A 26,919-nucleotide genomic window follows, 5' to 3' on the forward strand; every position below is an offset into this window, starting at 1 on the left:
TCAACAATGAGCTTCAAAAGCAGACTCTACTAGGCACAAGGAACCTAGAAGTCAAGAAACTATCCAGTCAGGAGCAAAAAGAAAAAACAATGAAGAAGAGTGAATAAAACCTATGGGAATTACAGGACACAATCAAAAGAAACAGTTTGTGCATTATGGGAATTCCAGAAGGAGAAGATAAAGAGAAAGAGACAAAGTGTATCATTTAAATCAATAATGACTGAAAACTTCCCACAACTTGGGAGAGAAAGGGACATCCAGATCCATAAGGCAAAAAGGACACCAAATAGGTTAAACCTGAGTAGGGCTACACTGAGATTATAATTAAATTGTCAAAAGACAAAGACAAAGAATTTTGAAAGCAGCAATAGAAAAGAGAAATTACAAACACTGGAACCCTCATAAGACTTCTGGTAGATTTCTCAACAGAAACGTTTCATGTCAGGAGAGAATGGAAATGGTATATTCAAATTTTTGAAAAAAAAAACATCAACCAAGAATTCTATGCCTGGCAAAGCTATCCTTCAGAAATGAAGGAGAGATAAAGGTATTCCTGAAGAAACAAAACCTGAGGGAGTTTATCACCACGAGATCTGCCTTACAAGAAAGGCTAAAGGGAGTTCTTTGAGTAAAAGGACACTAAATAACATCATAAAACATAAGAAGGTAGCATAAAACTCACTGGTAATGGTAAGTATATAGTCAAAGTTAGATTCTGTAATGTAACAGTGGTACATAATTCACTTATAACTGTACGTTAAAAGTTAGAAAACAGGACTTCCCTGGTGGTGCAGTGGTTGAGAATCCACCTGCCAATGCGGGGGACACGGGTTTGATCCCTGGTGTGGGAAGATCCCACATGCCTGTGCACCACAACTACGGAGTCTGTGCTCTAGAGCCTGTGAGCCACAACTACTGAGGCCGTGTGCCACAACTACTGAAGCCCGCATGCCTAGAGCCTGTGCTCTGCAACAAGAGAAGCCACCACAATGAGAAGCATGCACACCACAACAAAGAGTAGCCCCCACTCGCCACAACTAGAGAAAGCCTGCACACAGCAAATAGCCCCCACTCGCCACAACTAGAGAAAGCCTGCACACAGCAACAAAGACCCAATGAAGCCATAAATAAGTAAATAAATAAATAAGTAAATAATACTTTCAAAAGTTAGAAAACATAGTAAAAATAACCATGACTACAATAATTTGATATTGGTCACACAATATTTAATAATATATCAACTGTCTAGCAACAATAACCTAAAATGTGAGGGAGAGGACAAGCAAAAGTAGAGTTTAGGAAGTCTATTGAACTTAAGTCATTATCAGTTTAAAATAGGGTGTTATTATTTTAATATAGTCTGTGTAAGCCTCATGGTAATGATAAGGCAAAAACCTGTAGTATTTACACAAAAGAACATGATAAAGTTGTCAAAGCATACTGATACCAAAAGACATCAAAACACACACAAAAAACACATCAAGTTATGAAACAAGGACCAGAGGAACTACAAAACAGCCAGAAAACAATTAACAAAATGGCAATAATAAGTCCTTCCCTATCAATAATTACTTTTAACATAAATGGACTAGATTCTGCAGTCAAAAGATACAGAATGGCTAAATGGTTAAAAAAAAACAAGATCCAACAATATGTTGCCCACAAGAGGTTCACTTTAACCTTAAAGACACACACAGACTGAAAATAAAGGGGTGGAACTCAATATTAAAAAAAACAACCCAATCCAAAAATGGGAAGAAGACCTAAATAGACATTTCTCCAAAGAAGACATACAGATGCGCAAGAAGCACATGAAAAGCTGCTCATCATCACTAATTATTAGAGAAACGCAAATCAAAACTACAGTGAGGTATCACCTCACACCAGTTAGAATGGGCATCATCAGAAAATCTACAAGCAACAAATGCTGGAGAGGGTGTGGAGAAAAGGGAACTCTCTTGCACTGTTGGTGGGAATGTAAATTGATACAGCCACTATGGAGAACAGTATGGAGGTTCCTTAAAAAACTGAAAATAGAATTACCATATGACCCAGCAATCCCACTACTGGGCATATACCCAGAGAAATCCATAATTCAAAAAGACACATGCACCCCAATGTTCATTGCAGCACTATTTACAATAGCCAGGTCATGGAAGCGATCTAAATGCCCATCGACAGACGAATGGATAAAGAAGATGTGGTACATATATACCATGGAATATTACTCAGCTATAAAAAGGAACGAAATTGGGTCATTTGTAGAGACGTGGATGGATCTGGAGACTGTCATACAGAGTGAAGTCAGTCAGAAAGAGAAAAACAAATATCGTATATTAACGCATATATGTGGAACCTAGAAAAATGGTACAGATGAACCAGTTTGCAGGGCAGAAGTAGAGACACAGATGTAGAGAACAAATGTATGGACACCAAGGGGGGAAAGTGGCAGGGGGGGTGGTGGTGGTGGTGGTGGTGGTGGTGGGATGAACTGGGAGATTGGGATTGACATGTATACACTAATATGTATAAAATAGATAATAAGAACCTGCTGTATAAAAAAAATTAAGTTTAATTTAAAAATTTAAAAATAAAATTTAAAAAAACGAAAAAAGAAGAAAAGAAAGGGGGTGGAAAAAGATAATCCAAGCAACTGATATATTTTAAGAAGTCAGGGGTAGGTGTACTTACATGAGACAAAATAGACTTTATAGTAAAAATAGTACAAAGAGACAAAGAACGTCAACATATAGTGATAAAGGGGTCAATCCATCAAGAAGATATAATAATTGTAGATATTTATGCATCCAACATTGGAGCACCCAAATATATAAAGCAGACCTAAATTGAGAAACAGCAATACAATAATAGTTGGGGACTAATACCCCACTCTCAACAATGGATAGATCATCCACACAGGGAATCAATAAGAAAACAGTGGATATGAACAATGCTATAGATCAACTGAACCTAAGAGACATATACAGGATATTCGATCCAATAACAGCCAAATATACACTCCTAAGTGCATACGGAACAGTTTTTAGAATAGACCATATGTTAGGCCACAAAACAAGTCTAAGCAAATTTAAGAAAATTGAAATCATACCAAGTATCTTCTCTGACCACAATGGTATGAAACTAGAAATCAGTAACAGGAAGAAAACTAGAAAATTCACAAACACATGGAAATTAAATAATATTCTCCTGACCCATCAAAGAAGAAAGGGGAAATAATGTATCTTGAGACAGATGAAAAATGGAAATACTACATACCAAAACTTATGGCATGCGCCAAAAGCAATTCTAAGAGGGAAGTTCATAGCAATAAATGCCTACATTAAGAAATAAGAAAAATCTCAAATAACGTAACTCTATACCTTAAGGAACCAGAAAGAGCAGAACAAACTGAGCTCAAAGTTAGCAGAAGGAAGGAAGTAAAGATTAGAGCAGAAACAAATGAGATAGAGAATAGGAAGACAACAGAAAAGATTAACAACACTTTAACAATACTAAGAGTTAGTCCTTGGAAAAGATAAACAAGGTTGTCAGACCTTTAGCTAGACTCACCAAGAAACAGAGAGAGGACTCAAATCAACAAAATTATAAATGAAAAGGGAGACATTACCACTGATACCACAGAAATACAAAGCATTATAAGAGGCTACTATGGACAATTTATACACCAACAAACTGGACAACCTAGAATAAATGGACACATTTTTAGAAACATACAACCCAACAAGACTGAATCAGGAAGAAAGAAAATCTGAACAGACCAATTAGTATTAAGGAGATTGAATCATTAATCAAAAATTTCCCAATGAAGAAAAGCCCAGGACCAGATGGCTTCACTGGTGAATTTTAGCAAGCATTTAAAGAAGAATTAACGCCAATCCTTCTCAAACTCTTCCCAAAATATTGAGGAGGTGGGAAACTCCGAAACTCGTTTTACAAGGTCAGGATTACCCTCATACCAAAGCCAGAAAAGGACACTCTCAGAAAAGAAAGCCATAGGCCAATATCCTTTAAGAATATAGGTGCAAAAATTCTCAGTAAAATACTAGCAAACTGAATTCAGCAGCACGTTAAAAAGATCTTTCACCATGACCAAGTGGGATTTATCCCTGAGATGCAAGGATAGTTCAGACACAAATCCATCAATGTGATGCATCAATTAACAGAATGAAAGGAAAAAAATCAGATGATCATCCCTATAGATGCAGATAAAGCATTTGACAAAATTTAACTATTTATGACAGTTGTTAAAAACTACGAACTAGGTATAGAAGGAACATACCACAACATAATAAAGGCCATATATGACCGTCCCACAGCTAACATCATACTCAATTGTGAAAGGTTAAAAACCTGTCCTCTAAAATCAGGAACAAGGCAAGGCTGCCCACTCTCACCACTCCTATTCAACATAGTACTCAAAGTCCTAGCCAGAGCAGTCAGGCAAGAAAAAGATATAAAAGGCATTAGGATTGGAAAGGAAGAAGTAAAATAGTCTCTATTTGCATATGACATGATTTTATACATAGAAAATTCTAGAGACTCCATCAGTAAACTGCTAGATCTAATCAATTCAGTAAAGTTGCAGGATACAAAATTAACATACAAAAATCAGTAGCATTTCTGTACACTGATAATGAATTATATGGAAAAGAGACTTAATTTATCCCATTTACAGTAGCATCAAAAAGAATAGAATACTGGGGCTTCCCTGGTGGCGCAGTGGTTGAGAGTCCACCTGCCGATGCAGGGGATGCGGGTTTGTGCCCCGGTCCGGGAAGATCCCACATGCCGTGGAGCGGCTGGGCCCGTGAGCCATGGCCACTGAGCCTGTGCATCCAGAGCCTGTGCTCCACAACAGGAGAGGCCACAACAGTGAGAGGCCTGCGTACCACAAAAAAAAAGAATAGAATACTTAATTTAACCAAGGAGGTGAAAGATCTCTGCACTGAAAGCTACAAGACACTGAAGAAAGAAATCCAAGAAGACACCAATAACTGGAAAGATATCCCAGGCTCATGGATTGAGAGAATTGTTAAAATGTCCATACTACCCGAAGCCATCTATAGATTCAATGCAATTCCTATCAAGATTCTAATGGCATTTTTTTCAGAAATAGAAAAAAAGTCCTAAAATTTATATGGAACCACAAAAGACCCCGCCTGGACAGCCAAAACAATCTTGAGAAAGAAGAACAAAGTGGGAGGCATCACACTTCTTGCTTTCAAGCTATACTATAAAGCTGTAGTAATCAAAACAGTATGACAGTGGCATAATAACAGACACATAGACCAACAAAACAGAATTGAGAGCCCAGGAGTAAACCCATGCAAGGGAGCCAAAAATACTCACTAGAGAAAAGACAGTATCTTCAATAAATGGTGCTAGAAAATTGGACATTTACATGTAAAAGAATGAAAGTAGACCCCTGTCTTACACCACCCACGGAAATTAACTTGAAATAGATTAAAGATTTCAATGTGAGATCACAATCCATAAAATTCCCAGTAGAAAACATCAGAGCAAAACTCCTTGACACAAGTCTTGGCAATGATTTTTCGAATATGACACCTAAGGCACAAGCAACAAAATAAATGAGACTACATCAAACTGGAAAATTTTGCGTGGCAAAAGAAACCACCTACAAAATTAAAAGACAGCCTATGGAAAGGGAAAAAGTATTTACAAACCATTTATCTGATGAGGAATTAACATCCAAAATATATAAAGATCTCATAAAGTTGAATAGCAAAAAACCAAGTAATCCAATTTAAAAATGGGCAAAGGACCTGAATAGACATTTTTTCCAAAGAATATATACCAATGGTTAACAAGTACATGAAAAGATGTTCAACGTCACTAAATCAATAGGGAAATGCAGATCGAAACCACAATGAGATATCATCTCACACCTGTTAAAAGAGTGTGAGCAATAAAACGACAAGAGAACAAATGCTGGCAAGTATGTAAAGGGAATGCTTGTGCACTGTTGGTGGGATTGTCAACTGGTACAACCAATATGGAAACATTATGAAGGTTCCTCAAAAAATTCAAAATATGATCCAGAATTTCCACTTGTGGGAATACAGTTGACCCTTGAACAGGTTTGAACTGCATGGGTCCACTTTATACTTGGATTTTTTTCAGTATTAAATACTAAGGTACTACATGATCTACAGTTGGTTGAATCCACAGATGTAGAACTGTGAATGCAGAGGGCCAACTCCAATGTTTTACACTGATTTTTCGACGGCACAGAGGGTCAGCATCCATAACCCCCCCATTGTTCACGGGTCAACTATTATATCTGAAGGAAATGAAAACACTGTGTTGAAGAGATAACTGCACCCCTGTGTTCATAGCAGCATTATTTGTAATAGTGAAGATATGGAAACAACCTAAGTGTCTGTCGATGGATGAATGGATAAAGTTGTGGTCTATACATACACACACACACACACACACACACACACACACACACACACACACAATGGATTATCACTCATCCATGTAAAAGGAGGAAATCCCGCTGTTTGTGATAACACAGATGGACCTTGAGGGCATTTTGCCAAGTGAAATAAGTCAGAGAAAGACAAATACTGTATGATTTCACTGACAGATTGTGTTTACTAGAGGTAGGGAGTATGGCAAGGGGAAATTGCATGAAGTGGGTCAAAAGGTAGAAATTTCCAGTTATAAGATAAGTAAGTACTAGGCATGTAATGTACAACATGATCACCATAGTTAACATTGCTGTATGGTATATATGCAGGTTATGAGAGTACCTCCTAAGAGTTTTCATCACAAGGAAAAAAATTTGTATCCATATGAGATGATGGATGTTAACTAACCTTATTGTAGTAATCATTTCACGACTTAAGTGAAATCATTATGCTGTACACCTTAAACATATATAGTTTAAGAGAAGAACCAGAAAGAGAAGTTCAATTGTTCATACAATTGAATTGTATGTCAATTCTATCTCAAAACTGGAAAAACTTTTAAAAGGTTGGGAAGATGAAAAATATCTTTAGCAATCTGATATATTAAAAAAGGTATCTCACATCAATCACTTTGTGTTAGTTTATTAGTGATGCCAAACATTTTTTAGAGTTCATTTATAAGTCTTTTGTGAGTTACCTGTATGTGCCAAATGCTCGTTATCTTCTTTTTGGTTTCTAAGTTCTGTTTATATACTAAAATGCTTTATTTGTATTTAAATGTTGCAAAAATTTCCCCCTTTTTTTTCATTTGCATTGTACCTTATTTCATAGTGGTTTTTTTTTTTTTTTAGGTACAGAAGTTTTAAATTTTCTATGTAGCCAAACATCAATCTTTTTTTTAATGGTTTCTTTTTTTGCTTTTATGCTCATACCCAAAGGTATTTCTACATCACCAATCTTACCATAGCCCTCTCTTGATTAAAATCTTCCAGGGGCTCCTCGGGAGAAATCCATCCTCCTCCTGGGGCTCCAGCCTCAACTACCGTCACCCTATAGGCACTTGGGGTCCAGTCAGGCCAAGCAGTTATGCTTAGCCCTGTCTACTTAGCACCTTGTTTGGAAAGCCGGTCCTCATCGAGCCCCACGGGCTCACCAGCCATCTCCACCCCATCTTCCCGCATGTCACTGAAGCCCCAGCTTCGATATGACCACCAACTTTATCCTTTTCTTCCCCCCACACCCCTCCTCACCCAGGTAACTCCACTCCAGCCCCCAGGGTCTCCTTGCTTGTCCTGGGACGTGCACTGCGTGCTCCCTTCTCGGAGTTCTGTCTGGAACGTGCTTCCCCCCGATTGCCATTCACGTGGTCCCCTCCTCACCTCTTTCAGGTCTCTGTCCAGACAGCATCTTCTCCGTGAGGCCTTCCCTGAGCGCCCTACTGACCTTTGCAGCCCACCTGTCTCCCCGGCCCACACCCCAGTCTGCTAACCTCTCTCGTTGTAGTTTCCTCTCAGACCATAGTTCCGTCTGACACACCTCAAGTTTTGTTTGTTTATTGTGCGATTCCTCCCTCACATCCACGAGGGTAGGGATTTTTGTTAGATTTCCTGCTGCACTTCGCAGTGCCGAGGACATTGCCATTTGCCTGGCACATCGTAGATAGCAGTTCGATTTGGAGATGGAGGAAAAGGCGGTAAGAAGGGATGAGTCCCAAGAACCAGCCCGGAGGATAATCTGATGTGGCAGCGTCTTCCTGCCCCAGAATCTCACTCAGCGCCTCCCCAGAGATAGTCTGGGGAACGTGGGCTGTCATGCGAGCCTGCGTTCGTGCGTGCAGGTATCTAGAGCAGCAGCTCTCCTTCCTGCCTTGTTCCCCTACCGCCTCAGAAGGCTCCTTTAACAGGCGCTTTCTCTCCCTTCTCTCTCTAGAAGCAGATGTTCCAGGAGAGGAGTAGCCGGATGCTGCAGGCCTTGTCCCCGAAGCAGAGCCCTGTGAGCAGCCCCACCAGGAGCCGGTCCCCTTCACGCTCCCCGTCACCCACCTTCTCGTGGCTCCCGAACAAAACCTCACCCCCCTCCTCACCCAAAGCTGCCTCAGCCTCCATCAGCAGCATGAGTGAGGGGGATGAGGATGAGAAGTAAAGGCTGCCGGCAGCCAACAAGAGCCACGCCACACAGGCCGGGGTGGGGGTGGGGGGGCTCGGGGGATGCCTGAGTGGTGTGGGAAGGGTAACAGTTGCAGGAGCTGCAGCTCAGCCAGGAGACCCTGAGCTCTGCTAAGGGAAGGCCTTGAGACCAGCTCTCCCTCAGTCTCCACTCAGCCTAAGACTTGGACTCTGCATGGAGGTTTCCCGCCGGACAACCTATACAAACCTTCTTAGCATCACCTAGAACCACTCTACTTTAACCTCGCTAAGGAAAGATGCAGAGCATCCCTGGGAGACTTGCACTGAGTGGGGTGCCTTCTGCTTTGGTCCTTGCACTGGCCCCCACCGAGTATGCCACCTGTGGAAGCGGCTGTTCCCTCAATCTACTACTTCCAGCTCCTAAGGGCCCCGCACGTTGCCTCCTACCACCCAAGCTCTGCCAGAATAAAGTTGTTTCCAGTAGAGGTGGCAGAGTGCTTCTGAAATAGTCAAGCTACAGACAAATGCCAACCTTCTCAGTTTAGCCACGAGACCTGATGTTGCAACACATCAATTCTTTCCAGTTCCAGGAACGTGGCGTCTAGACCGAGCCTTGCTTTAGGCTACGTATATCAAAGGTCACCTAGTGTGAACCTCAACTTCTTATTCCAAGGACAGTTTTGTCAAGGAGAAGGCCACTTAAGGCGTAATGTCTCCTGGTTATACTCTTTCATCATTGGTTTGACTTCATTGTTTTCCAGAAACTACCTTAATCTGTGGGAAATGCAACAAAACAGATCATATATATACATACATATATATATATATATGTATATGTGTATGTATATGTATATAAAGGAGCCACTTTGCTTTGGCTCCAAGTTTAGCAGATGGTAGATGTTTCCTGAAGCTTCTCCTTCAAGGATGCTATTATGGAATGGCTTTTCCCATTTCTGACCAGTTAACAGTTTCATAGACCTCAAGTAACGGTTTGATGTACCAAACCACATAGTATACCAATAGGGGGTGCTACCTGCACGTATCTGTTCTGTGTGCTCCCAGAACGCCATCCAGGGTGTGTACCATGTGCAATATAAATCTATGGTGGTGGCATTTTACATTATCCCCCTCTCCTGCTGAATAATACCCTAATACCCTGCTGAAACCCTTGGTCTTAAGAACTACCTGGTTCCCTTGTGACTTGGGCACTTTGTCAAAAGCTCATCCTGCATTCCTGTAGAAATGTCCCAGCCACGAAATCAGCATGTTGTGCTCACAGCCTCCCATCATCATTTTGGGTAGAGGAAGGCTCTGAATAGTTTCACCGAGCAAGGTGGAAACCTCAGCCTGACCTCAGCATCTGGACGTTCCAGGTAGTCCTGTAATTACCCACCTCCCCAGCCCTAGGTTTCAAATGGGATGAAGACGGTAAGCATGCCTGCTGAGTTGTCTGAAGTTACTGTCCCCTAAGCACAGGTAGAAATGAGCAGGTAGAGGCAACATGTAGAACCACACTCGGGTAGAAGAGGCATTGCCTGGCTGTCCCAGTAAAGCCAGAGGCCCAACACAGCAACTTGCGGACAGAGCCCGGCATCTTCTGTGACAGAAAGTCTCCCTTTCAGAGACCTTGGCAAACAGCCTTCTGGGTGACAAGTGGGGCAACCAGTGAAGGAAGGTGGCATGTCTTTCCCCCTCGTGTTGGGGTTGAACTACCTCCCTACCCACCTAGAGATAAGTGGTGTTTGTTGGAAAGCAAAACCGTGAGGCTAAGCTGGCTGGGAACCCCCTTGTTCTGGGCACTTTCTCCAGAACTGTGTCGGGCACTCACGGGGCAGAGAGCTGGTGGGAACATGGCGCGTGCGAAGAAAACCTGTTGCCGTCAAGGCTCACGGCACTGCTCTGCTGAGTGGCAAAGGCCCCGTTCTTCCACTGTGCCCGTTTGGCCTCTCTCCCATCATGTACCCAGGGCACACTGGGCATGTATGCCCACCATCTCCTGAGTGGTGACAGGGTGAGGAGGCCTGCTGGGCAAGGCAAGGCAGTCAGAACAAGGGAAGAGAAAAGGAGAAAGAGGTGCCTGGAGAAAGGCAAGAAGGCTGAAGAAAATCTGAGCGCTCAAACCATTTCAGGGCCTCCCTTTGTAGGGGAAACTCTCTTAGGAATGCCTTTTATGGGTTTTTGCCACGGCCCAGAGCAGCTGAATCCACTTTTACCTGATTCCTGCTCTGGAGCAAATAGCTTGGAATTGATGTATCAGGCAGATTCTAAGTTTGCAGGCCTCACACACCACACTGACAGGTGCCGCTTACATGACTCATCAGACTCAGTGCCATCCTAGCTGCCAGTTATGGGAAGTGACCAATGCCTAGGCTATCTCAGGGATGGGCCGTAACAACCCACAAGTGGGTTCTAAGCCTCACCCTCTGTCCCGCTCCTGACCTGTAACCATACCCCCCCACCCTAAGGCTACGAGATCCCTGAGAAGGAACGAGGAGATTCTGCAACCCAGCTTTTGACGCTTCCTGGCCACCCGTCTGTCTGGGAGGAGATGGGGTGGCTCTTTGTTTGGGCCGGCCAGTCAACAGTAATGGCCAAGAGTGCGTTAAGGCTGGAATGAGAGACGTACAAAGTGTGACACAAGCTTGGAGAGGTAAGCAGGAATGACGAAAAGCAAGGAGAGGTTCTTCTGCCCTAGACAGGGAAGGAAGCTTCAGACTGAGGGCTGGAAAAGAGCAATTTAGGTCATGGAAGGAGGCAGGTTCCATGAAGATGGGCGGGGTGGGGGGGGGCGTACTTCCTTTCTGCTCCCTTACAACGGTCACTCACTCCCTAACAGGTAAAGGAGGCAGGCCTTCTTTCACAGACACCCAAGGTTAGTGGGTACCTGTGCAGGATGTGGGTTCCCGTCACCCCGCCCAGCTTCCCCATTTCAGCCCTTCTCCGTTAGCTGCCACATCTTCCTCCTGGGGACCCTGAAATCAAATGTTCACCAGCTAAAAACATGGGGCAACTGTAATGTCATAGTCACATTGAATGGCCCGTCTCTGGCAAGCCAACTCCCGTGGGCCAGGACTTTACAAAGGCAAAGGAAACCAGCCTCGAGGAGTGATCCCAAGACCTAAGTCTGCCTTCTGACCTGCTCTGCGGGGAAGAGACACAGCTGCGGGGTGGCCAGCTTGCTCCATGCCTTAGGCTGGAGTTACTGAGAGTCCATCCTTGGAGGGAGGGACGGGAAGAGCGTGGATTTGTTCTCTCCATCTTCGGGACTTAGCACCCAGGCATACCCCAGGGAAAGATTGCGAGATGGCGACCTACACTCAGCTGAATCAGATGAGCCCGAAGGGAGCAGAGATGTTCCTGTTCCTCAGGCATCCGTTCAGCACTGGTCTTGGCCATCAGATTTTTCTTTTTTAAAAAAACAGAATGAGCTCATGAGGCGTTTGCAACTTCTACTTTCTCTCTAGACTTGAGTTTTTTGTTGTGTCCCTGCAATGTGTCCCGGGACAAAGCCATAAGAAGATCATACATACTTAAGACTATGCTGTACACCTGAGACAAGACGACGACGACTCGTCTGGGTTAAAGCCCGACCTTATGCCCAAGCATCTGCTCTGGTGCTGAATAACGCGAACTTCCGGAATCAGCCCCATCCCTCCCCAACCCCCTCCTACCCCTGCACATGCCCCTCCCCGCTCCAGACCCACTCCTGCTCGCCAACGGGACACGGCATTACCAACGTGTTTATAAATAAAGGGATGCAGAATTGCACTTTTCCTACTGTGTTTCTTAAAAGCGTGGTGCTGTGCGTTCCTACTTATGAGCTCCGGCGCAATACGGAGGAGTGTAGGTGTGGCCGCTGTCCTGCCTCCGCCCGGCCGGGCCCCAGCCCTTCAGAATGATGGGTCTGAGTGCCGTGCAGCACGGGGCCCAGCCTGGAGTTGCCACCCGGCTCACGCCTGACATGGAAACAACCTAAAGGTCCATCAGCAGAGGAGTGGATGAAGAAGATGTGGTACATATATACAAAGGAATACTACTTGGCCGTAAAATATGTGAAATAATGTCACTTGCAGCAACATGGATGCAACTAGTGATTATCATACGAAGTCAGTCAGAAAGCCAAATACCATATGATATCACTGATATGTGGAATGTAAACTATGACACAAATGAACCTATCTACTAAACAAACAGACTCATGGACATAGAGAACAGACCTGTGGTTGCCTAGGGGGCGGGGGGGGGGGTTGAGGGAGGGATGCACTGGGAGTTTGGGGTTAGTAGATGGATTCAACAACAAGGTCCTACCGTATAGCATAGGGAACTATAGCCAATCTCCTGGGAGAAACCATAATGGAAAAAATACAAAAAACAATGTATATATGTGTATAACCGAGTCACGTTGCTGTACAGCAGAAATTAGCACAACACTGTAAATCAACTATACTTCAATTAAAAAAAAAAAAAGGCTGCTTAGGAGCACTCACCTGGAGGGGAGGTCACGTAGGGAGCCCGGCCAGGACCCTGAGTTGTACGCTCCACTGCCAACTTGCTTTCTGACCTCGGCCAAACCACTTCACTTCTCAGACCTCAGCGTCTGCTTTTGTAAACTGAAAGGGTGAAGGAAATTGTTTCTGAGGTCTCCTCTGACTGTACAAGTCTCCGAGGTTATGAGGCAGCCTGCGTTGTCCCTAAGCTTCTCCAGCTATGATGCTGTCGCTGAGCCACCACGAGGAAGTGCTTACCCTTCACTGGGAAGCTGGAGACGTGGCCTGGGACCTCCACAACCGACAGCACCAGGGCCGCGTTCACGCCCGCAGCCTCCGCAGACTCCAAAGGCTCTCGGGTTCCACCCACCCTTCTTAACTAGCTGCCTGGCGGCATACTTTTCACCTGGGCTTAAACACTGGGGCGTGGCCATTTCACCACTTCTCCATCTTTGGGGAAAAGCTCCTTTGGTCAGCTGGAAGCAGAGAGATGGGGGTGGAGGCGCTCAATCAGGATTCCACATGTCAACAATTAAGGCAGATTGATGTTCTTGCCCTCCATGAGCATTGTGCTCATGCCCTCCACTAGCTGAATTTAGGAGCTTCTATTAACTCCATCTGGAGGGGTTTAGCTCTTTGAAACGACAACAGTTCTAACATTAGCCTAGATTCTAGAAGAAATAGAACCAGGCCTGCAGGCAGCAAGGGAATTCATTTAAAAATAGAATTCCTATCGTTCATAGACCACAGGACTTGGCTTTTGCCATACAGGTCAAACACATCCTCGACAGGCTGTATTTAGAGTCACAGTTACAGGTTTCTTCCACACCTTCCACGATACCTCAGAAATGTCCTCAAGGGAAAATCAGTTCTAAGGCATAACAAAACTCATGTTTAAGAACTCTGATATTTGCCCCAAAGAGGATGAGCCTTTGTTAACAAACCCCTAGGATTAAAAGGTACGCTATCAAAAATGTTTACACACACACACAGTCCTCTTGTACTGAAGTCCTCACAGCTTATTGGAGTTGAATGTTTAAGCAACTTCTCCAGGTATTCAGCAGAGGCTATTAGATAAAAAGACTCCTACAGAGATGCTTTTCAGACAAAGAGGGATAGTTCATTAGCACCAAGTGTATACCCAGTGATCAAACTCTTCACGAAACCATCAAGTAAAATCCTGAAAATAAAGAACCAGTAAAACCTGAAATATCATTAAGAGCATAAACATCCACAGGTGCAAATTGATCTTTACATTAGGCCCTGTACTGCCATTACATTAGGCCCTGTACTGCCATAACTTATATTCTAGGAAAAAAAACCCACCACATTGGTTGAATGTCAGCTGCAGTTGACCACATGTGGGAAACTTGAGGAGAAATGTTCAGAGTAGGGTTGACTTGTCTCCTGTAAGCAATTTTTATTCTGCTTACCTTTGTTATCTTTCCTGGGGGGCAGGGAAAGGAATTAATCTGCAAGGTTATTGTACTCTATTCATAAAAGCTGAGTTCTGATGGAGGGATTAGACATAACTAAGATATTTGATACATAATCTTCCATTTTAAAAGAATTAATGAATCCATACCCAAAAGAGCTGGGATACTTTACCTCTTCCACAGGGACCTTTTCAACTTCTTATACTTGCAAATGAACTTGTCGCTCTAAAATTTCCAAGTTCAAAGAAAACCTGTCATCTTCTGCCACGCACATGGCAGGACATGACTCATTACATAGCTTGAGTCGATAACCAGACTTCCTTGTCTGATAATCACGTTCCACTGGACAGATGTTGGCAAGATGCCATTTACTGGTCTGACCATACAAACTGACATTGACACAACTGAGTCATTGATTCTTTTTCCATTTTTTCCCATAACTGGTACCCAGGGATTAACAATAAAGTAGCTGAAGAGGTGTGTGTGTTAGTTTCCTATTGCTGTAACAAATTCAGTGGCTTAAAACAACACAGGTATGCTATTTTACAGTTCTGGAGGTCAGAAGTCCAAAATGGGTCTTACTGGACTAAAATTAAGGTGTTGGCAGGGCTGCATTCCTGTCTAGAGGCTCTAGGGGAGAATCCATTTTCTTGCATTTTCTAGCCTGCCTTCCTTAGCTCGTGGCCCCCTTCCATCTTCAAAGCTGCCAATGGCCAGTCCAATCTTTCTCACATCACATCACTGTGACACTCCTTCTGCCTCTCTCTTCTATGTATGAGGGCCCTTAAGATTACATTGGGCCCACTAGGATAATCCAGGACACGCTCCCTATTTTAAGGTCATCAGCAACTTTAATTCCTTCTTGCCATGTAATAAAACACATTCCCAGGTTCTAAGGATTGGGACATGAACGTCTTTGGGGGGCCATAATTCTATGACTGAAGACAATGGTCATAAACCCTTGAACCTTTTTCCACATCCTAACAGAGTTGAGGAGAAGTAATCCTCATGCAGGTGAGAGAGATTCGTGTTCCTCTTTTTAACATTCCTACATCTACTCGTGATGGACTCCTGAAATGTTTCTCTTGAGTCTTGACATCCACAAGAGAAGCATGGAATAGGTATAATGGGAGATGTTGGACCCAAATGAACAGGCTAATTGATCCATGAGGAAAGGAAGGGTTGGGTCCTCAACTCATGAACATGGAGCCGTGGCTGGTAGAGAAGGAAGTTTAAGAGATTCCTTCTCTGTTCTCTGTACATATCCTCCAATTCATATTTGGCTATACCAAGAAGACAAGAAGTGAAAGGGTAGCTAACCAAAGTCTTTGATCGCTGGACACATTCTTGCTGAAATAAGCCAAGGAATACAGTTTCTGCCTATCAGGCAGAATCTGTTTCCTACCTATGCTCCCCCTGGTTTGTTTTTGGTTTTGTTTTTCTGGTCATTGGAGGTTGACCACAGCCAGTTTAAGCTGGGACTCACTTCCAGCCATCCAGTATCAAGGTATGCCATGCTCCTTTCTAGAGTAACTTATTTTTCCATGGTTGCCTTTGATCTGCATTTTAACTTAAGGTCTCACATACATTCCTGTCCGAAGCATTCAGTAAACATTTACGTGAGCTCGTAGGTGCTGGAGATATAAAGACAAAAGAGGACACCATCCCTCCCCCCACCGCAATTTCAGTTCAGTAACGACTCTCGATTCTGACCTCTCCTGACTGGCCCAGCCTCTGGCTTTACTGAGTTCTTGATGAACAGTCCATGCTTCGGACTGTGCCAAATAGAATTTGACAATGATTTGACTAACTTACTAATTTCACTTTTTTTTACTAATCTCTTTGGGGTGGAGTGCTCTAAATTTCCCAGAGTGCTAAGAAAGATTGCTAACTCCTACTCAGAATGGGGGAAAATAGAAAAAAAAATAGATTTGTAAAAGTAGATTTTCTATTTATGAGAAACCACTTGTTGAGAATGCTGAACGGGGGAGGCTGGTGATGTCACCCCTCAGCTGGCCCGTGAACAGGAAGACTCTGGGCGAGTTACCTAAGTCACAAGGCGTCAGCACACTCTTTCCTTAAAGGCCTTACCAAGCAGGTGTGGGCCCTGGCCTGGAATGAACTCTATTTGAACAGAGCTGTTCTATGGATGAGATGGTCATTCGATGTCTCACCTTAGATTCTTCCATTGCAGGGTGGCTGACGGACTTCTCCCAGAATAATGGGGCAGAATTTGCTTTCATAAACTATTATTTTGTTACCAGTCAAAGCCCTAGAAAAAGAGCAGTTTTCATGTAAGAAGCTCGTTCCAATGATTGTGCCAAGGTGACAATAATTATCTCTAACTTTAGAAATAATGACACTATTATATTAAGCTGTGACTAAGGAACTGTTGAACGCTTCTGCATCCATCACTGTTGTTGAAATCATTAACATGTTTATTTTGTTTGAGCACTAGCAAATTCTGTTTGGACAAGAATGCCAGAAAACAGTAAGAGTAGCATTAGCTTAGAGTTTCTTGCACAGAAGGAAACAGCAAAGCTGCTCAGTTGTCCGAAATCCAAATCGACAAGGCCTTTTCTCTAAGTATTTCCCAATTACCTGTTAAATAGAACATCAATTGGACCCTAGGCCTGCTCTATGCCAGGGAGACAGGATTTGCTGCTGCCAGCATTTTAGCCACTCTCAGAGGCTGGTGTGCGGTTTGGACTTGATCAGTGGTTTTTCAATCCTGTCACGTTAGAATCTCTTAGGGAACTCTTTAAAAAAGACTTCTCAGACACCATCTGATGGAATGGATCTGAAATGGGCCCCAGGACTTGGAGATTCCAATGTGGCCAGGTTGAGACCCTCTGGGCTATAGTCAATACTTCAATTCAGAGAACAAAGTGAGCCTCTGAAAGAACTGGATTCAAAGAGGGTGACAAGCAATGCCTTTTGCAGCAAAGATGAGAAGTGACGTGCCAAGCAGCTAGGACAGGAAAAGGTCGAGGTATCATCTTATTTTCTTATCCAAAGAGAGACTCTTATGTTGATGAAAGTGTCATCAGTAGGCAGAGGACGAAGGATTCATTTTAAGAACAACATTTAGAAATGACAAGGGTACTGTCAAGCACCCAACCCAATGACTGGTGAAAATGGGTACTCGATGTTAATTTAAAAAAATGCAACAGTGTGTAATGGCTGTACATAGCTGCACTGTCCAATACTAGTGGTCGCCACTAGCCACAGGTGGCTATTTGAATTTAAATGAATACCAATTAAAAATGCAGTTCCTCAGTTGAACTAGCCACATTTTAAGTGTACAGGTGGCTAGTGGTGGCCATATTGGACAGCAAAACTAGAGAACATGCCCATCATCAGAGTTCTAGTGGTGGACAGTGGTCTGTAGCAATCCTTCCCAGAGGCAACCCCTCCTATGTGATGCTTTATAATTTATTCATGTGATCAAAGAGTACATCTCTGTTACTATGAAGTGAACATCTGAAAACATCAGCAGATAATCATTTGTAAACATACATTGTTAAGCCACTGGAAAGAATTCTGAAATGAGGACAAGGAAGTAAAAACGGACACTACAGTGCACTGCTCTTCAGCAGCTTCATGGAACCACAGACTCTTGAGTGAGGGTCTCTTTGTGAGTCTAAACCATACTTACTTGCTGAATTTCAAACAGGGCAGGAGTGGCTGCTACAGGAATGCTCTTCCCCAGATGTGCATGATGCGTCGGCACAGTGACTGCTGGATGGACGATTTAAGAATTCTAACTAAAACCACTGTCACTTTCAAGAGACAGTGGTATGGTATTCTTTGGGCAAGATACAGCACAACATGAAAGCAGTTGATTAGTAATTGCTTCACATTTTAGGTTTTAAAGAGAGCCCTGTAACATCAGACCTGGAAAGAACCTTGAAATCATGCAGTCCAACTCCCTAATTTAATAGATGAAGATACTAAAGCACAGTTAACAGGGAGCTGGTAGGGGAACCAAGGCAAACATGCTGACTTCCTGACATTAACACTCCGCAAGAATCACCCAAACCCAAGTTTCTTGCCTCCAACTTTCTAGGAGTTTTGTTGTTTAGTGATGAGAACACAGGACAGGCGGTTGTGCGGCTCGCAAATTTGAAAAAAGACACCCATTCATCATTGAAGACTTAGTAAAAGAACGGCACATTGGCAAATAACACGAAGCCCCCATCTGTTATTTAGTCAGCAAATACCTAAGTGCAGCCAAGTGTCTCTGGAGGCACTGGGTTCTGGTGTCGGTGCTGCTCCAGCTCCTCGGAAGAGCCCATGGAACCAACAGCTCTTTAATTGAAAATGTCGAGTTTCTTATCTTCTGCATATGGCAGCAGTTTCCAACTTACATTTTTTAAAGAATCCCCCTGGGGCATTTGTTAAAATCAAGATTCCTAGGCCTCCACCCCAGAGAATCTGAATCAGAAGAGCTGAGGCAGAGCCCGGGAATCTGCAGTTAACCAGCATCTCAGGTAATTCTGGGGTAGGTGGTCCATGGCCAGTCAATCCCACTTTGTCCAGGACAGTCCCAGTTTACATCTGTTGACATGGTTTACAGCATAATTATTAACAGTGCTCTTTCTCACCGTCAAAAGTGTCCTGGCTTGGCCAATAATATTATAGAGTCCCCTTTCTCCAATCCCTGGATTATATTATGAAAACTACCGCTATAACGATTCACTGTTAAGCAGTTTATTTTGCCAGTAGGATGTTCCCCCAAAAGGTGAGCTGTATGTTCCCTGCCACAGAGAATCCAAAGAACCTGTTTTTCCTTTGAGTGGTCATAAACATTTTAAAAAGTACTCTTGCCCATTCCCAGCAACTTGCAAAGGTGCTTGGTGCTGTTCACATACTGAATTTCAAAAACCGAGCGAGCAGAAGGCGGAGCTTACAGGTGGGATGGATGAGACTACAGACAAGAGCTCAGGAAAAGACCACACTGACGCACAGTGAAACACAACTACCACTTTATTGTTCGATGACTGTAGTACACAATTGTCCATGTGCTCCAGGACTCGTCTGGCTCTGACACACACCAAGGATGGCTCCACGACTGATGGGGAACATGATCTGAGTCACACACTCCCCCGGTCATGTTTTTCCAACAATCACAAAAACAAAACACTTTTCTCCACAGAATGTGGAGCGACAAATTACCTCAAACCAAAGTAATTCTTCACTTGTAACAGTGCGTACCAGCCAGGCCACAGAACAGCACAGAACACGAGGGGCCGGGCTTCCCTCTACGAACCACAAGGCACACCGGACGCACGCGTACATTTCACTGTAACTAAGCTGACAGCTGCCCAAAGCCAACCAGGTCAGATTTGGACTTAGGGGTACAAACACTGTAATGAACTTTCATTTCATATATACGTTACTCTTCTTCTCTTGTTAAATCAGCTACTGTTCCCAGTTTAGACATTGCTTTTATGAGTTAAGGAGTTATGATGGAAAAAAATCAGCCAAGTGACTTTACATTTCAATGCAGCATTAAATATGTTCACAACGGTATATTTTACTTCACGTTGACTTTTCTTATTTGGTTCAAGCATTTCTTAACTATTCACAACTTGTGTTCTAAATCTGGGAAGTACTGAAGTTACAAGCACTCATGTACTTTCGTGAGGATGTGAACTTAGACCAACAGGTGGCATGATGAGTATATAAACCTGAAGCAGCAATTACAATCTCAGACGACTTTAACACCAAGGAACTCTGCAGAGATCAGGGTTAGCCAGGATGCTAAAGTGATAGAGTTGACTCTCCTAAAACATGCGTCATGTCGTCCAGGATGGACTCGAGCACAGCCTGGGTTTTTAATCAGAGTGGAGCATTCGGTTCCGGCACAGCACAGCGAGAGGACAGAATAGTAACACGGAACATAAGAGAAACAATGGAAGGGTTAACAGAGCTCAATTCCTCCGACACTGAATACAGCCAACTTGCAGTTTTTAAAATACGTAATACTTTATACTTTCTAGGTAAACCTTGCCTTGGCTGTCTCCTCAGAGCCACGATACATTTCGTTTGGTCTAGTCTAAGAAAGAATTTTAAGCATATGCACAACTTATTGGTCAAATTCACATGCCAGCTCTAACAGGAATTTTAAAAGTAAAAAGCAAGCTATCACAGGACTTTACGTGATGCTTTCCCCTGGAAGAGTTACACAGGCAGCTAGAGAAAAAGGGAGCACATACAGGATCTTGGCAAGCCCCTCCTATTTTAGGTTTTATGCTGGTTATAACAGCCAGGCAAAACCTGCGTCCTGATGGCGATCGGCAAGCCAGGCTGCGAAGCCTGCGATCTTGCCTGGTCCCTCTCCAATGGCAGGTGGTTTTCAGTGTCTTCAGATCCCTACACTAACAGGCTGTAGCTGTAATTATTCTAAAACATTTGTTCTGATTAAACACGGGGAACAGTAACCTCAGCAGTGTTTTAGATAAAGGCACAGGCCAATTCTTAATGTAAATATAGTGCCTTTTAAAATACTGATTGAGGTTTCCCATGGATATAGAAGTTCAAATGACAAAAGAAGATGGAATTCATAAGAAAGGGGTGCCATGATGTACTATAAACAGCAATATAACATTTTATACTCATCCTGCCTGTTTTCGCCAACTCCTCATCACTCCTCTTGTATATCAAGCATGGCCAAACAGCAAATGCCTTTGACTTCCAATGAGATTTCACTTTTGCCATTGCCTTTTTAATGCCTGGCATATATGAAGAGCCAAAACAGTTAGAACTGAATGTTAAGGTTCTTTTCATTTTCTCTCAAAAAGAATCTCAAGGTAAGAATATTTTAAAACATTAAGTAGTTCTGTTATCAGTAAGCATTCCATTCTAAATGTGTCATTTTCAACGAATTTGGAAGGCAGAGATGAACTGAAGAGCCATTAAGCCAGTCATAAGTGCCAGGATCAGACATTTCTTCACTTCGCTAACTGCAGGGCGAACATATTCCTTAGAGTACATATGATCTTTGACATTTGTGCTGTTTTGGCCCACTTGCAAAAGTCAGCAGGCCATTCTGAGGTTGGCAAAAGTTAGAATTATTTAATAGAATGTGCTTTTAAGTGAAATTTTATTATCCCAAAAGGATTCAAATCCAATGGAAAACAGAATCTTCACTGAAAAGCCAAGAAGCAAAATTATCAACAAAATCAAATTCCAGGATTTTTCTATGAAAATCTCAGAGAAGCGCGATAAAGAGGTCTTTGTATACCTACTAAACCAAGGACTTTTAGGTGTCCTTTTATTACGAAAAAGCCTAGAAGCACATAGAATCTGAGTGCTGATAAGAGCGAAGTTCAAGTTTCTTGGGTAATCTTGTGTTCCTGAGATGACAATACTTTCGAAACTCTAGCTCTAGAAATTTAGACAAGAACTATCAAATCTGAGCACACCAGGATAGACTTTCAGAGATTTTCATGGGGATTCTTATCAAAGGCTATCCCTGAGACATGCAAGGGTAGTGAAAATGTAATTCTCTGAGTACAAAAAAATATAACTTATAACATCAATTTGATCTCTTCACTTCTCCCTTTAAAGAAATTACTAAAGTAAAAAGGTTTATCATTATAGTCTAAACTCTTCTGTTCTACTTTTTTTTTTTTTTTTTAAATTCATTTTATTTAGGGAGAGGCCAGGCACGGGCGGGATGCTTTCACATACATTCTCTCTCCCAATACTTCTCTTAAAAGATCACTTCTTTAAAGGTACAGAAATAAAAATACACTTCTTACAACTGTGACACACTTAGTGGGATCCCAAAGTAGTTGCATTTTAAAGAATGCAACTGCAATTCTTCAGTTTTGGAAACTATGTAACATGAAAAAGTTAAGCAAACTTAATGGAATCCTCAAATGATGAGAACTTTTAAAGAAGGCAATAACAATTTTGTACTTTTGGAAAATGTGATATGAAAAACAAATCCAAAATACCTCTCTATGTAAATTAAAGCTCAAGCCATGGTAATTCAAAATTAAAATGATTTACGTAATCTACTATACTTTGTTTTTTTTTTTAGTAATTAACCTTCCTGAGTCTGATTTTGTTCTCCTTGGTGTTTGCTTAACTAAAGTGCTTAATAAAATTTCTACAGAATATATTACCCTCTTCATAGATGAATATTATTTTGAACTACAATCTGACAAAAATCTAACTACATTTAATTATGCTTGATTAACCCAAATGTCACTGAGAGATTTATAGAACAGAGAAATATTTTTCAGGTTAAATTCATCCTCTTTTCCACTCTGCAAGCTTCCTGGATCCACTATTACCACAAATCTACTACTCATTTCTCTAACATTAAAAAAAATTCCACCAAAAATATTGCCAATCGTCCAAACTGGACCGTGGGACTCCAGGCATCAAGCTCTATTGCTTATCCTTTTCAAGAGATGTGCGGACTCCATCAAAGACTGAAGTCACCACTTCAAACTGGGAAGTGAGCCACCCCTGCAGAGTCGGCAGTGGTGGAGGGAAAAGGATACAGAGACGGGAAGTCAAATACTATCATGGACTTATTAAACACTGCGAGGATATGAATGCGAGATAAGGGGTGGGCTTTCTTTTAATGCAGGCACTTAACTGCATCAGACATTTGTTTGGAGGCTTTCAGTAGTGATGCCCTAAGGTGCTTTCATTTATATGCAAATAAGTCAATTTAAAGGATGACACATCGGCTCTGCTTATGGGAATAATTCAACTCATCCCCTCTCTCCTGCTCCAGCACTCGGCTCTACCCTCCCTGGGCCCAGCCAGGCAGGTGTCAGAAAACCGAAAGTGTCCTCCCCGGCTTCGCTGCCGCCTCCGAGGGAGCAGTACCACCCCCGAGAGCCACCTGTGTCCCAACACGAGTAGCTGCCCGCGTCCGGCTCCGCTGACCCCATCACTGGGATCCTGGGCAATTCAAATCCAGGTTTTATAGACAGATGAAAGAAAAGGCAGCAACAATGGTTTCTCAAGGATTCTGTGACCTCGATATTGCTGTCATTTTATTTTCTTCATTTTGGGGGTTGAACACAGCTAATGCCAACCTACGGACTTGAGAGGGAAGCCGCCTCGGCTAAGCCTTTCCTCCACGTCTCAAACGAGTTCGCAAGCGTTCATGCCTTCCTGACAAACAGCTCTTTTGACTCCAGCATCATCAGCCAGAAGCTGGAATTGGGAAGATTTGGTTTCAATCATGATTTCTGAAGTCCTACAAAGACACATCTGGAAGCTGCTCTGATTGCATTTTCGTTACGAGGAAACAGCAGCGCACACCATTCAGTGCAACGTGACGATCAAAGCTGGCTCCTCTCACCTTACCATGTTTCCCTGCAAAGGGCTCAGCCGGCTCCTGGACCCAAAGTCACAGCGCCCCGCGGAGCCGGGCCCAGAAGACGGCCTCTCCAGACGCAGGTGAACAGATACAAAGGAGCCAAGAACTCAGGGCTCACCAACGCTTCCTCGTCCAAGGAACCCACCCACCCGTGACAATGAAAACAAGTTACAGGGATCGGGGCCTCCACCACCACTCGTCCTTTGCAACCCCCAGCACTGGGCACTTCTAGCGCGCTGCAGACGCTCGCTATTATTTAAAGGGAGGAATGAACACGGCTTTCCTTTCCACAACTCCTCTGTCTGCCACCTTCACTTCTTCCGACCCTCACACGTGGACACGTGTTCCACTGTGCACTTCACACCAGGACGGAACCAGGGCCAAGACCCTGACCTGAGGGGAAGGCACTGCACAGGGCGGAGTTAGATGCACTGAGCAAGGCTGTCACCCCTGCTCCTTGATCACTGTGCTCGGCTCTGAAGGTGAGCAAAGTGCACCCAGTGGAATACGCTGCCCACTGAGGAAAGGAGGCTTCAATCCTACAAAGAGGCGAAATAAAACCCCCAATCTGTGATCCCCCTATCAATGTACTTTTGAAATGTCAGTTTGTGTGACAGTAGGTTCCAGACCTACAAACCATCTCAAGGTATATTCATGAATAACAGCAATCATCCTGACGAGGAGTTAACTCCTTTCTATTTCTTAATGAACCACATTTTAAGATGGGTGGATGAAAAGACAGGTAAGAAAACCTGTGTCACAGTAAAGCTCTCACAGGGTCACCACCCTCCGTTGGGCAGCTCAACCAGCAACCTGTTAGTAAAAAATAGTTTAAACTTCTCTTGATAATTTTGCTTATGTGCTACTTTGAAATATTCCATCATATTTAATTAACTAATAAATCAGTCAATGGCTGGTAACTTTTTAAGTTCAAGAAAATGTCACATGCCCCCCGTTTTCAAACCAGAAGGTACTGATCTCTCTCATCAATGGACCAGGAACCCAAGTTAAAAGTTATCTTTCCACAAAGAACAATAAACAAAAATCCTGTATTAATTAAGTTATTAATGGTGCTTTCCTGCTAGCGATACTGGTTCCATCTGTTGACTAACATACAGCTTATGATTCAGAAGGACATTATCTTCAAAGTCAATGTTTAGGCAGCTGGACTGCTGGGAAGATGGCAGAGTAAATTCACGTTTATGTAAGTGCTCCTGCCCTTCAACACATACATCCAAAAGCTGAAAAAGCAGCTGTCTATGGGGAAACTAATAAAAGCCACCACCCCATACTGAGGACTCCAGGAGAGTGTCTGACAACCAAGTTGAGGACTAATCAGAGGAGGGTTCTCAAAGTTGTCAAGCAGGCCACAGTTGCTGGGCAGTTGCTGAGAGTATTCCAAAGGACTCTACCTATCATTTAACTTGGAGAAACAAAGCCTGGTGGCGGTCAGGACAAGCTGAGGGCACACTGCGTGGGCATGTTTCCCGAAGCAAAAACTAGGAGGGGAGGTTGACATCTCAGGTGCGCCGTTTGTGTGCAGAGGAGAGAAACAGTAACTCAGGAGCCAAACACACAAACACTGACTACATATAATCCAGCAGAGCAGAGGAACGAACCCACCACACTCCTGCTGGGGGCGACATCTAATGGACATGGGGAAACTCGAGGGCAATCGTCTCCTCCATTGGGACCCAGCGCCCCCAGGGCGAAGGACTGAACAGTGTCCACGGGAGGCACTCCAAGGAGGCTTTGCTTCACTCCTCCTTCCCCCGTGTCCAGATAGCAGAATGGAAAACAAAGACAGCCTGTGCCATTACATTCCATCAATATCCAGCCTTACAGTTCAGGGGTGCAGGTGATCAAATGCTTCTCACTTGAAAAAGGATGAGTCAAGGAGGATTTATCCACACTCTTCTTGGCAGATAGAAATGGTCCCATGCAAAGACCAACAAATAAGCAGAAAAAAGCCATCACGATACTTCTGCAACAAGAAAAAAAGCAAAATAACACAAAAGGAATGAAAGAAGCAAGAGATAGATAAACACACTCTGGAAACAGAATCATTTCAGAAACCACGAAAACAGAGTTCAGCTTCCCAAGAAACGAAATAAGGAGTCAAAGAGGAAAACGCAATGAGAGAAAAAGCTGGCAGAGCTAAGGAAAGACACAGAGGGAAAAAAAAGAAAAGTGTAGCAGAAGTGAAAGCCACATGGAAAGCACTGGGGCCCAGAATCAATACCACAGAAAACAGAATCAGTGAATTGGAAGGTTAAGACCTGAAGAAAAAAATCACACAGCAGGAAGAAAGACAAGGAGACCAAAAGCAATCAAAGGAAAGATAGGGCTTCCCTGGTGGCGCAGTGGTTGAGAGTCCGCCTGCCGATGCAGGGAACGCGGGTTCGTGCCCCGGTCCGGGAAGATCCCACATGCTGCGGAGCGGTTGGGCCAGTGAGCCATGGTCGCTGAGCCTGCACGTCCGGAGCCTGTGCTCTGCAAGAGGAGAGGCCACAACAGTGAGGGGCCTGCGTACCGCCAAAAAAAAAAAAAAAAAAAAAAAGGAAAGATAAATGTGAAGGACAGAGAACAGAGAGCCAATAAACCGGTAAGAAATGCAGAAAGGCCCGAACGTCAACGTCTGATGCTCACTGAGTACCAGAAAAAGCCAACAGATAACTGTTGCCCCAAGATACACTCAAATGAAGTTACTGCATTTCAAGGATAAACAAGAAATCACAAGTACTCAGGATAAACAAGAAGCTCATCTACAAAAGGGGAAGAAAAATCTGTCTGGACTCAGCCCTCTCAGAACCACCACACACTAGAAGACAATAGAGTGATGTCTCCAAAGAACTGAGGGGAAAAAGACGTGATCCAAGAATCTGAGAGACAGCCAAGTTACTGTTCATCAAAGACGGCAACAGAAAGGCATCCGTAACTATGTGAGAAAATCCAACTGAAACTGTAATCCAGTCCACCGGGAGATAAAAGCGTCGACTCTCGAATGTGGAGTCATTGTATGAGAAGGCTGGCAGTGAGCACTGAGTTCATTCA

At 43.3% G+C, this 26,919-nt stretch overlaps 1 protein-coding gene across 3 annotated transcripts in view; it reads left to right on the plus strand.

The window, feature by feature from the left end:
• Positions 1–8,642, plus strand: part of PCYT1B (phosphate cytidylyltransferase 1B, choline) — a 123,669-nt gene extending 115,027 nt beyond the window's left edge. For 2 of the 3 annotated variants that reach the window (XM_060086799.1, XM_060086800.1), the window contains exon 8: positions 8,391–8,642. In XM_060086799.1, the coding sequence (XP_059942782.1) occupies positions 8,391–8,603 (213 nt within the window). In that variant the 3' untranslated portion in view covers positions 8,604–8,642. The remainder of the gene's footprint in view (positions 1–8,390) is intronic. The other variant, XM_060086801.1, reaches the window with a different exon arrangement.
• The last annotated feature ends 18,277 nt before the right edge of the window (positions 8,643–26,919 follow it).

The sequence above is a fragment of the Mesoplodon densirostris genome, chromosome X, assembly GCF_025265405.1.
Source record: "Mesoplodon densirostris isolate mMesDen1 chromosome X, mMesDen1 primary haplotype, whole genome shotgun sequence".
Lineage (NCBI taxonomy): Eukaryota > Metazoa > Chordata > Mammalia > Artiodactyla > Ziphiidae > Mesoplodon > Mesoplodon densirostris.